Genomic DNA, 12,733 nt, shown 5'->3' on the forward strand with positions numbered 1-12,733 from the left:
GCCAAAAGCAGAACCCGGGATTAGAGCAACATATATTTAAGGGTGTGTTTTGCAGATGCTGGTTGGGACATGAAGCCAAAGGGAGGAGGGATTAAATGCTGAGAACAAAATGGAAACTTCACTGGGGAAAACGTTCCTGGGAGAAGAAATTTAAGTTAAAGGCATAAGCTCATCAATTTTACCACAGAGTGGGTCCACAGGGGGTGCGTGTGTGGGGGTATCTCACTGAAGGACCGGGAAACCTCTCTGCGGTTCTTTGGAGGAGAGGACCTGGAGGTGGAGGAGAGGACCTGGAGGTGTCTTGGGGGTGGGGAAGCTCTTGGAAGGTGAGGATTTCTTCTGGACTTCAGGGAGAAATGATGAAACCAAAGGGAAAAATTCAAAGCAGGTTAATGAATTCATTCCGGTATTCCTGAATTCAAAGCAGGGACTCATCCTCCCGCCTCTGTTTGCCGAACCAGCACTAAGCAGGATTCCCCGAGCTGCTTCATCACTCCCTGCTATTCTGGGTCCAGGACGTTCTCCGGCCTCACGCCGGACTCCGGGTTCTCCTCTCTGGCTGAGCTGTTCTTTGCCAGCCACTCGGAGAGACCGACTCCTCGCGCGGCAGGCAGCACCCCTCGCTCTCACACTCATCCCGGACTGCGGCGTGGGGAGGGGGTAGGGGAGCCACTAACTCGCGGAAAACTTCCTCTCGGGAAGTGACTGGGGTTTTCCGGCTTCCCCCAGCCCTCCCGCGCTGGGCCACACGGCGATCGTTAAAGCGGTGCGGCGACTAGTGCAGGTTCTGAGCTGCAGAGACCCGGGGCGCCCCACTGCAAAGCTTCCCCGGCAAGGACCGGCGCCCTCTGCCACCGAATGAGCCCAGGACGCGGCCGCCGCCGGCCCGGGGCTGCTGGCCGGGCACCGTCAGTGCGGGCTGACTTTGCGCCACGATGCTTTGTTTTCCTGCCGCAGGAACGCGAGGCGGTCTCTATCCACCAGACTTAACCCGCCGGCAGCAATAGCCATGGAACTTGCGGCCGCACGGAGGGAGAGGGAACCGCTTGGCGCGGCATCTTTTTTGGATGTTTTTTCTCAACACAGTCCACTTCTTTCCTCCTCCTTGGGGTAAGTGGAATCTAGTGCGTAATAACGAAGGGGAAGAACTGACGAGGGTGGAGGGGGGTTGCAGTAACACAAAGGGTTAATGTGCCAAGTTGTTTTTCTTGGGGCGTTGGGGGGGGGGCTCTCCCTTTATAACCCCATCCCCCGCAGTCCATTCCACATACGCAGTTTAGGAGTTGGGACTTGATTTCAGGCGCATTAGCGGAGGGGGTGCAGGGATGATTTACTTAATTTTTGGTGGATCCCTCCCCACTTGTGTTGTCCACATACTGAGAAGGGAGAATGGAAGTGGAGGAAAGAGAAAGCCCCAGAGGTTAGGGGTGGGGGGTGGGGCGAGTGATTTGGCAGAGAGATCCTAAGGGCTCTGACTAGGGCAAGTCCGCCCATCAGGCATTCCAGACCCCTGATCCTGCTCCCTCACCCCGGTAGGTCCATCCCAAGACTTCCTAAAACCATCCTGCTGATGCTTTTCTGGGGGAAGGTTCTCCACCGGCCCAGTGTAACTTCTGAGGAAAACCTACAATCACCTCATCCGCAAGACCTGCTCAATACACGTTTGCTGATTGACTGAATGATGTACCCAAAGGTTACATTTGCCTCTAATAGTGAACTAATTCCCCGATGGAGGCCGCAGGGCACCAGGGTAGCCCAAGTCATTCAGCAAAGGAGGAAGGGGTGGAGTCCTAGATAATATAGTATTTAGATCATCATAACCCCAAAGAACCCATCTGACAGTTTCAGGGCCAAGATTCAGGGACCCAGGGACCAGATGAGCTTCCTTGGGTTTGACTTTCTATGTTGTGACCTTGGGTGTGTTCCTTTACCTCTCTGAGCCTTGATCTTCTCATCTGTAAAATGAGGCCAGTGAGAGCTTCTTCGGTGTGACGTAGGGAAGATAAGTGGAGAGAAGTATGAGGCTGTGAGGGGCCAGTCTTGCTCCCCTGTCCTCAGAGGCTTTGGGAGAGAGGGTATCTTTCCTAGGGGCATCTCTCTCTGACTCAGATACAAGTAAAAACATTGCATTGCAGTGACCGAGGTGGAGCCCTCCTGCCTGTGAGCAGTTGAGGAGAGGGCATAGTGAGGCTCTGAAGACTGTCTCAGGAGCTTAAAAGCAGTTCCCTTTGGGTTTTGGGGCAGAATTGACATGTACTAGTGTCTCTGGGGGCATGGCTGGAGAAGCAGAAATTCCTTGTTTGTCTCATTTCTATGTCTCATCCATCCTTTCAGCCTTTTAGTAGAGGGAAACCAAGTGTGGAAGTGGAGTCCCAGAGAAGGTGGCTGTCAGGTGTCTTGGGGCTCTGTCTGCAGGGCTGAGGAGTCCAGAGCAGCGCCATCAGATTGGTACCAGGTGTGCCTGACTGGGGTCTGCAGAGACCTCAGTGTTCTGGTCCCAGCAGCCTGCGGGTCAGTGACAAAGCACTTAGCAACCCTTCTTGCAGATGACAGTGGACCTCTGTAGCCCTTGCTCTGGGACTCAGAAACCTGGAGGTGACAGTGGCGGCGGCGGGGGGGGGGGGGGTGGTGGGGTGGGTTGGTGATGAGAAAGATGCCGCTGTACCAGGGCTCCCAGAAGCCTCAAGGTGCCGTAGAGTGGCATGCACCCAGAGCGCAACTGCCAATGTAGGGTTTTAGGGCCACGGTGGGCAGGCTGGGCAATAAGGTAGTCACTTACTCTTTCATAAGTAAGGGCAGAGAGAAATCTAGCTGGACCTCCTGAGCACTAGACAGCAAGATCCATGAAAGCAAGGTCCATATGTATGTCGTTCCTTGCTGTACCCCCAGCACCTGGCACAGTGATCGCATGGAGAAGGGGGTTCAAGATATACGTCAAGTGGACAGTGAACGGACAGTAATTTAAACTACTTTCTGTCCAACACTGCTTCATGCAGCTTACGCTTTCATTTAGCAAGTATTTCTTGAACATCTACTATGTGCAAGTCTCTGTTGCTAGGAGCTGAAGTAATTTGTAAGCATCTTTCAGAGCAGTACTTCGAGTGGCCCATTCAAGAGCATCTCAGCACCACCTGGATCTTCTGGAGATCGAGGCCTCAGTGGGGGTAGGGGAAAGGCGTCAGGTTTAGCCTCTTTCCCGGAACGTGTGTGCGGTCCTTTCGCATTTGCCCTTGCTGGGCCCCCGGGCTCCCGGGGCCGCTAGGTCTTGGCAACTCCACTTTCCTCTGGGGCCGTGGCGTGTCTCTCTCCACCCGCCTCCAGGGCCTCCGAGCAGCGGCCCCAGCCGGTGGCACGTAGCTGGGGAAGGGACCGAGCTGCGCCTGGGGAGCGAGCTTCCCCGGGCGGGGAAAGCGCGGCCAACGCGGAGCGGTCCCAGAACAAAAGGCTCATGGCTGGCACCGGCCTCCTCCGAGTGCGCTGGGGACGCGGGTTCGGGGCGCAGGCGGGAGAACCGGGCGCGGGAGGGGGCTGGAGTGGAAAAATGAAGTGAGAAAAGAAGGGCGTGTGTGTGTATATGCCCAGGGTGGGAGCTGTGACAAGAGGTCATCCCCGAGGCCGAGGTCTGCGGCGGGGCCGCCGAGGCTCTTCCTCCGCCTCCTGCAGCGCCTTCCAGGCAGCCAAGCGTGTCTCCGGCTGCAACTCCGCCGAGCGCGCCGCGGCCGCCTCCACGCCTGCCTGCCCGCCCGCCCGCCGGCCGAGCCAGTAAGTAGCGGCGCACCCGGCGCCGGCTCCCCGCCCCGCCGCGCCCGCCGCCGCGCGCCGCCCCCCGCCGCCCTGCCGGCGAGTCCACTGCAGGTCGCGGTTCCCGGCCGGACGCCCCGAGCCCCGCGCGCCTCCGTGGCCCCGTGCCTCCACCCGCCGCGCGCTCTCCCGCCGTGGCGCGGCGTCTGTGGCGCGCTGCGGGGAGGGTCGCTCTCGCCGCGCGCTCCCCGGGTGCCGCGCCACTCCCGCGTCCAATGGCTTTCGGGGGGTGGGGAGTGGGGGGCGTCGCCCGGGGGCGAGGAGCCGCGGCCGGGGTGGGGCGTGTGCGCTGTGCGCGGCCGAGAGAGGCTGACGTGCCCGCTGGAGCGCGCGCCCGGGCGAGTGTGTGTGTGCGGGAGTGTGTGCGCACACGCCTTCGGGGGCTGGAGTGACACTGCAGTGGGTTTCTCCCTCGCGCCGGCCCTCCGGCTGCTCAGCCCCCCACCTGCCGCCACCGCGTTTGGGAAGCAGCTTGGCTCTTTTATCTTCTCGAGCCTCCCTCTCCATCCACCCCTCGCCAGTCTTACTTTTCCTTCCACCCAGGGGGCTGCAGCTGGCCTCCCCTCAACCGTTGCCAACACCAAAGCCGTTTCCAGCCTCTCCTTAGCCAGTCTTTCCCACTTATCTTTCTCTGGGGTTCCTCCACGAGCCAGTCCGAGGCTCCCCCATCCTTGGAAATTGTTTTGTTGGACTGCTGTACCGAGGCGTGTAAAGCTTGAGGACTTTATTATTATTTTGATTCTTTTCATTTCCTCCCCTCTGGGCAACGGAGCAATGAAATTTCCAATCGAGACTCCAAGAAAACAGGTGAACTGGGATCCTAAAGGTTGGTATTTCCTACTTTTGGCGGCCCTCGCCCTGCCTCCATCTCCTGCGCGCGCGCGCTTCCGTGAGTGGAAGCACTCTTGCTCCTGGCGGCGTGTGTCCTGAGGCTGAAAAATGCGCCTGGGAACCGCAGCGCGGGTGGGAGGAGGGCGGAGGCAGCGTGGGTTCCAAACCCAGATAGTGCCTGTCATTACCACATAATCATTGTCCCTCCTGGATTGTTTCAAAAACCTATTTAAAGATACACCAAGCCGGCTGTTTGGCTTGAAATCACACCAAGTGTCGGTATTTGCTTTTGACTTTCTGTGTGCGAGTGTGTGTGTGTGTGTGTGTGTGTGTGTGTGTGTGTGTGTCCTTTGTTTCTGGTGATCTTTGTCTCTCTGGCAGATGGGTGGGGTGCCTCCCCTTGGACCTGGAGCTGCGCCTCCTGCCCAGGGTGTCCTCAGTGGGAAAGGTTTCCTGGCAGCAAGCGGGGCTCAGATCTGCGGCAATGGTCCCTGGAGGTGGCCCTTCTCAGAGGGCATGTGGAATAATGGAGCCCAGGGGGCCTTTGAAGTCTTCCCTCAATCTTATTACCAAACCATGCAGCTAGTTTGGCTCAGATCGGAGTAGAAGTGGGAGGGCAGAGGGGTTTGTGAGAAGGGTGGGGCTGGCAAGGGCTGGGGAGGGGGCACGGAGTGTGTCTGCCTGAACAGTAGTGTGGTTTACAAGCTCTGATGAATGCTGGACTGTGTTCCCTCCGCGCAAAAGAGAGCGACTAAGACAGATTTGTGTGTGCCTAGCGTTGACCGCCGTGCCTGTAATTAGCATACAGATGTTAAGGCCCCTCCTGAGTGATTGGTGTAGGAGCAGAACAAGTTGAAACCAAGTGTCCAGTTTTGACAAGAATTCTTCAGCTCCTCTGAAGCTGGGTCCGGCCAGGCAATACCTCTGTGTGTATTGGGTTAAAATCTGTTTATCTGATATGTGTAGTAGGTACATTTAATTTTTTTTTTTTTTACAAGTGCATTCATTCTTTTCTCCAGACCAGAAAAGAGGAAACCCACTTATTTGTTGAGTAAATGTCTTATAAAAGGCTATGATAGAATGAGGGAAGATGTGTTGCCTATTTCAACACTGAAGCTGTCACACATTACTGCAACACAAACCCAATCCAGTGTTGTCGGTGGTCTCTGGAAAGTGTGTCTTGGCTTTTTAATTTAATTTAATTTAATTTTTTTATCCCTGTAAAATGTATTTATTGAATACCGACTACTTACCAAATGCTGTCCCTGGAGATATAGTTAGATAGTATAGCATAGACAAAGCCTTCTTGAAGTTTATGGTGAAGGAGACAGACCTAAATCAATCAATGCACAGAATGGGGCATAATTACATGTTTATGTATGTTTCAGGAAGGAGAGCATCAGGGTGTTAAGAAAGTGATAGAAGATACTGACAAGGATCAGGGAGGGTGGGTAGTCAGGGAAGGTAGTCAGACACTTGTACTGAGACCTGGAAGAGATTTAGTGATTAATTGGCTGCTGAGAAGGTGAACTGATGCAGAAGAGGAAACAACAAGTGCAAAGGCCCTGAGGCAGAGGGAACATGTGTATTTACGGAACTGAAAGGCAGTTTCCCTGGCTAGAGCAGAGAGCAAGAGAGTGTGTGTTTTGAGGTGTGGCTGGTGGAGCCATAGGGTCAGACCCCAGAGCCTCGGGTTGTCGTAGGTGAGGTGGGGCTGTGGGGTGGGAGGAGGAGTGTTGCCTTTATCCTAGGCCACAGAAAGCTGAGGAGAGACATCTGAACTCAGTTTCAAAACAAATGCTGTGTGACTCTTGTGGATGTGAGGGACCAGATAGCATGGTGACATGGACCAGGGTGTTGGCTGTGAGATGAAGTGGGAGCTATGGATGACAGAAAATCAACAGGTTTTATGTGAATAGAGCGTGGACATGGAATGACTGGGAAGGCAGCTAGGGCAGGACCAGTCTTGTGGGAAAGCTCGTGAGTTCAGTCCGGGGCTTGTTGAAGAGGGGCTGTCCTGAGCCATCTGAGAGGTGTGTCAAGTGGGCAGTTGTCTAAAATGTCATGTTGGGATCTTCAAGGAACTTTGGTCAGGATGGAGGGCTATGAAGCTTGCCTTGGCTTTGAGAATACATTTCTGTATGATCATCATTGTATATATTTATAGCACAGAGGTAAACACAGATGAATCCAACATTTTACAGCCCGACACAGTGAAGAGATACACAAGTGGCATCTCCAGTCACAACGGATGGTGCCAAAAATGAAAAGATTCTGATAAAAATACCGACATTTAATGAGAAATCATTGCATGCCAGGTGTTTTATGCACATTATATCATAGAGTTATTCTCATAATACTTATTCAATGAAGTCAGTGCTTTGTCCCCACTTGACAGGCATCAGGATACCACTGAGCTGCCTTCCAGTAAGATGCTCTGACTTCAGGCACAATTGTTCTTGTAGGTGGGGGTGACGGCAGTCTTTCCTAGCCAGGGTGGGGAGGCAGAAGGAGGGTCAGGAGTGGAGGTGGCATATCTCCCACCTTGTAACACGATGTGTCCGGCATTGTGAAGTGCTTTACATATATTAAAAAGATATATTACCCGGGGTCACATAGCTCGTAGATGGTGGAGTTGGACTAGAGCACGGGTCCTTATACATTCTTTGAGTCTATCTCTTAAGTTTATCTCTTAAATTATTGGGACCTCTGGGTCTTGCCTGGTGAGGCTCCCAGAGCTCAGGGACTGGGGAAACTCATTGTAAGGAGAAAGAAAAGAATAAAGAGGAGTTGGGGGTGGGCAGAGGAAGGGAGATTGAAAGAGGAGAAGGAAAAAGAGGAAGAAGAATGCCTTTTCTACTTATTTCTTTCTTCATTAACCCATCTGGCCAAACAGCATGCTTGTTGGTGGACCAGTCACTGGCCATGGGCAGAGTTCTTTGGCGGTTTGGTTTTACACAGACCAAGTATGTTTAGCAGGGCAGAGAGGAAGGAGAACCTGGCATTCTAATAGACAAGGGAGGGATGGTTCTATGGGCTGTAGGATTTGATGTTAACAGACTTGAATCTTCAGGTGGAGGTGCTCACAGATCGTGGAAGGAAGTTGTAATTATGATGTTTTGCTCACAGTCCCATTACCTGACAATTTAATAGCACAGAATGAAGGTGGATTGAGAGCAGATTGGTTTTGATTGCACTTGTGTGAATTAAGCAAAGCACTGTCAAGAGGTTTCGGTGGAAAAATAAGACCTAAATGTAAAATGATCTTTCTCTGGTGAGCTGTGGCCTTCCTCTGTATTTGTAAAGCTGAGCCTACAGCAAAGAGAGTAACTCCTTGCGTAGGACCTACGGAAAAGTAGTCTGCCACTAAGTCTTGGCTTTCATGAGCATTTTACATCATTGGGATCACTTGTGAATGATTTTTTGCTGAAAACTGAGATTGGTTTGCTGCTTTTGGGTATCTTAAGGGATTGTAAAGATTTTATTTATTTGAGAGATAGAGAGAGAGAGAGAGAGAGAGAGATGGAGGAGGAGGAGAGGGAGAGAGACAAGTAGACTCTGTGCTGAGCGTGGAGCCCAGTGTGGGGCTCAATCCCCTGATCCCGAGGTCATGACCTGAGCCAAAATCAAGTCAAATGCTCAACCACCTGAGCCACCCAAGTGCCCCTCTTGAGGGCTTTTAAAAATCAGTAAGATCATCAAACAATAACCCCACACCTCAAGGCAAGCATATCAATATGGTATAGAAAACTCTGGATATGGGGGAAAAACAGTTTCTAGAATGAACCGTAGCAATCATTAGCTGTGTGACTTTGGGCAGCTCATTTAACCTCTGGGTTTTACCCTCCTCTGGTGTGCAAAGGGGCCATTGACCTGACTTCTCCAACCCTATGTCTCCAAGCCTCTTTCTTGATTTGACCTTTGTGCTGCTCGTCTTCCTTTTGTTCCTCAAGTAGATCAAACTTGTTCCTTTTTCAGGAACTTGTCCTTTCCACTGCTTATAATGCGTGTTCACGTGGCTGGCTCCTTTCCACCTCTGAATCTCAGCTGAGATGTCACCTTTTTAGCAAGGGCTTCCCTGTCCCATCTGAAGACCTCTCCTTTTGTTCCTTCCCCAGGCCTGTCATTTTCTATTATGTCACCTGCTCAGTTGTCTTCCTGGTACTTGTCATCATCTGAAAGCATCTTACTCATGTGTCTGAGTTTGATGCCAGCCTTCCTCGCTAGCATGCGAGCTTCACGAATGGGCACTTTCCCCATCTCATTGACTCTTAGATTCTCAGTGCTCCCAGGAAGTGTCTGGCACGTAGTAGGCATTCAGTAACTTGTGCTGAATGGGTGGATGGGTGGAGGGTTAGAATGGAGAGGATCTCTAAGTCTTCACCCATGAAGGAAATTCCAGGACTCCTCCAAGCTACAAAGGGCAAATACAGCTGAGGAGAAAGGAAGGATATCCCTGAATAACAGGTATCGGAAAGGACGTGGATATTCCCACTTCTTGCAAGCTCCCATCTCCCTGAAGTCTCCAACAGAATTTTCCTTCTGCTCTCCCTTTCACCAGGAGTGATAGTGCCAGGGGGGGAGGGGGGCGGGGGGGTGGTGAGGTAGGGGCTGGGGCAGGGAGGTGACCTAGCCCGACAAAGATATGGTTGGTGTCCAATTAGTAATTTGGCTCATATTAGCTATTGATATGTAGCTCTTTTTAGGTATGTAAATCTACTTAAGAAAGAAGCAAAGCTTCAGAGCTGGAATTGTTTTTTGTTTTTTGTTTTTTTTTTAAAGCTGCATTTTCAGTGCATACTTTAATGCAAAATTCCAGAGAGACCTATATTGTATGTGTCTAGCACCTTTCAAGTTTACAGAACACTTCCTACAAATTATCTCATTTGTTCTTTAAAGAACCCTACTTTTGTTGATATTGGAGTTTTAGATTTACTGATGGGAATAGAAAGAGGAAATGAGTTATTTGGGGGCCCAAGGTTGCAAACTGTCAGAGTTGGGACCAACCCAGTCCTTTTGATGCATATGTCCAGGATCATTTCTTTCAAGCTTTCCACCCTTCCAGGGTCTTTGTTTATCTCATACGCTCTCACTGCTTCTTATCCAAAAGTGTATTCAGAAGTTTCTCTGAGAGATTTAGAGGAAAAAGACTCTCAGTTGATGGGTGAGTCCTGAGACAATGACTGTTTTCGGCAGGTCATGCACTGGCTGGTACTTTATCTCATGAGTTCAGCTGAAGACCCTTGAATTTCACTTCTGCTCTCCTGGCTAAAAAGAGATTTCAGCGTCTTGTGAATGTGAGCCATGCTCAAATGGCAAGGTCATGGAGCGCGATCTTTATTAATGTGTTTTCAAACACACATTTGTATAGCTTAGATTTTTCTGGAAAGAAAATCATCTATTTTTGATTTAATGCCCAACCTTCAGGAGATCAGCATTGCAAATGTGATTAATAATGTGCCCACATCATCACAATTATCCTAGAAAGTAAAAAGGAAAGACGGTTCCAAAGATCGTCTGGGCCAAGATTTGGCTTAGGGTTGTTTTCCAGCAGTGTCTGAGGGAGGTTCATCATCAGCTTGCCAATGTCAGCGATTGCTAGGTGGAATTAAGATGGGGCAGGTTGATTTTGCTATTTCACCCTGTTTCCAAAATATCTGTGTTTTCACTCTGTATGTATCTGCTCTGGTTCACATACCAAAATACCTTAGACTGAGTGGCTTATACAATGGAAATTTATTGTCTCACAGTCCTGGAGACTGGAAGTCCAAGATCAAGATGCCAGCAGGGCTGATGTGCGATGAGAACTCTTCCCTTGGGTTGCAGATGGCCACATTCTGGCTGTGCCCTCACAGAGGAGAGAGAGAACACTCTGGTGGCTTCCCCTTCTTAAAAGGGTTACCCATGTTATTGAATTAGAGCCCCACCCTTGTAACCTCGTTTAACCTTAATTACCCTCTTAGGGCTCTATCTTCAATACAGTCATGCTGGCATTTAAGGTTTCAACATATGAATTTTGCAGGGGACACAATTCAGTCCACAACAGGCTCTATATTAGCATCATAAATCAGGAGCATTCTAAGAAGACAATGTGTTCTTTGCAGGAAATTGGGACACTTCGACCACAACTGAGATATGGTGCAAAGGATATCTACTATAGGCACAGAACTAGGGGCCCACTGTTGGCAAGAGAAGGGTTATTGAGATAGTGGATTCTTTTTACTTTTAGTCCACAGAGAATGAGAAGAGTTTAATGAGACAGAATAAAGCCAGTTTACTGATAGCGAGTTAGGGGGTTTCCGTTTGGATAGCTTCCTTGGCTGAAGCATAAAGGTGAATTAAAGGGAGAATCTGGTGCTGTACTCCGATTCTGTTCGAAAGGGCACTTACCAGATGATGCAGACAGAGATAGAGTCTGTTAGGGGCTCCGCTCTGCATGACTTGGTTATGGAATCTACTGAGATGGGGCATGTTACACCCATCAGGCCAATGTTTTCATGGTGTTCAGCGGGCCAACCGCTTTTGGGCTCTGGTTCTAGTGGTATTCTCAGCGGAGACCTTATTACTTGCTGATCTAGGTCAGGCTCATGCCTGTTGCCCAGAATGGAGAAACAAAAGCCCCTATTTAATTTCGAGAACATTTATTTGTGGTTTGCAGACAGAGTTTGAGATTTTTTTTTTCTCCCCTCCTAAGCGTCTGGGACTGAGTACTATGAATCCAAAATGAAACCTGACTTCTGAATCCTCCGTTTAGGGTTGGGGTAGTGGTGGTGGTGAACACCAGGGTCGATGGTGGCGGGGGCAACAGTCGGGGGAGGGGGATTATTATCTCTTTCTCCTTCCTCCATTCCCAGAGCAGGAGGTGGAGAGATGGGTGTAAGAGGTAGCCCGGAGGGGTAGGTAGATAGGTTGATAGAATTTCAGGGGATTCTGTTTATTATACTGCCACTAATTTTTGGTTCCATGACTTCCCCCTGCCCTGGAGGGGACTTTGAAGCAGAGTAGAATGGTGACAAAACATAGGATTTGGAGAGTTAACTGCTGCAGTACATAACCCACATCATCATAGTGAATTTTACCTCCCTCATTCCCATCTCCCTTCCTTATTCCTTCCTTCCTTCGTCCTTTTCTCCCCATCTTCCTACAGTTCTCATCTCAATCACTATCTCTTATGCAAAGGATCCTAATTTTTTAAAAGGATCATCTACCCAACGTAGGGGTGGTGGTAATGTATTCAGTTTAAAAAGGGATGCTCGAAGAGAGTGTAGGTTTACCCAAGTGTTAGGGATCTGGAAGTCACGGTGACCTTTGCAGAATGGCCCCAAATGCTATTAGTATTCTTTTTTTTTTTTTAAGGATTTCTTTATTTTCTTATGGAGAGGAAGAGAGTGAGCAAACAGAGGGAGGGGCAGAGGGAGTGGAAGAGAGAGAATCTCAAGTCGGCTCCACACCCACCATGGAGTCGGAGGGGGTCGTGATCCCAGGACTTCGAGATCATGATCAGAGCTGAAATCAGGAGTCAGATGCTCAACTGACTGAGCCACCCAGGTGCCTCTCTATTTGTATTTCTTAAACAATGGAATACTAGGAAAATGAGTTTCTTATGTGTAAGCATGTCGGTAGGCCCCCCCAAATATCAAATAGTTTAGCAGGATGAAGACAAATAGCATAACTTATTGAATTTAATGTAATATGAGCCTAACAGTCGGAATATAGATGCTTGATATTGGGTGTGATATCTGATAATTGAACATTTACTTACTTTTTTTTTTTAAAAGATTTTATTTATTTATTTGGCAGACAGAGATCACAAGTAGACAGAGAGGTGGGCAGAGAGAGAGGGGGAAGAAGGCTCCCTGTGGAGCAGAGAGCCCGGTGTGGGGCTCGATCCTAGGACCCCAAGATCATGACCTGAGCCGAAGGCAGAGGCTTTAACCCACTGAGCCACGCAGGTGCCCCTAATATTTACTTACTTTTATCATATAGATGAGAAAGCAATATCCAAATGTTTAAGAAAAACTGATGGGAGAAAAAGTTTAGAGGTAAAAGGATTCTATCCCTTGAATTATTTTTTCTGTCTGCAAATTTGGGGTCATTTGTT

The 12,733-nt window shown here is 50.0% G+C and overlaps 1 protein-coding gene across 3 annotated transcripts in view; it reads left to right on the forward strand.

The window, feature by feature from the left end:
• Window positions 1-604: 604 nt before the first annotated feature.
• KCNK10 (potassium two pore domain channel subfamily K member 10) overlaps window positions 605-12,733 on the forward strand; it is a 132,539-nt gene continuing 120,410 nt past the window's right edge. The window contains exon 1 of one of the 3 annotated variants that reach the window (XM_046010074.1): window positions 605-1,110. In XM_046010074.1, coding sequence (XP_045866030.1) covers window positions 1,068-1,110 — 43 coding nt within the window. In that variant the 5' untranslated portion in view covers window positions 605-1,067. Of the gene's footprint in view, window positions 1,111-1,643; window positions 1,694-4,188; window positions 4,628-12,733 lie in introns of those variants that run through there. The other 2 variants (XM_046010077.1, XM_046010073.1) reach the window with 2 other exon arrangements.

The sequence above is a fragment of the Meles meles genome, chromosome 6 (assembly GCF_922984935.1).
Source record: "Meles meles chromosome 6, mMelMel3.1 paternal haplotype, whole genome shotgun sequence".
Lineage (NCBI taxonomy): Eukaryota > Metazoa > Chordata > Mammalia > Carnivora > Mustelidae > Meles > Meles meles.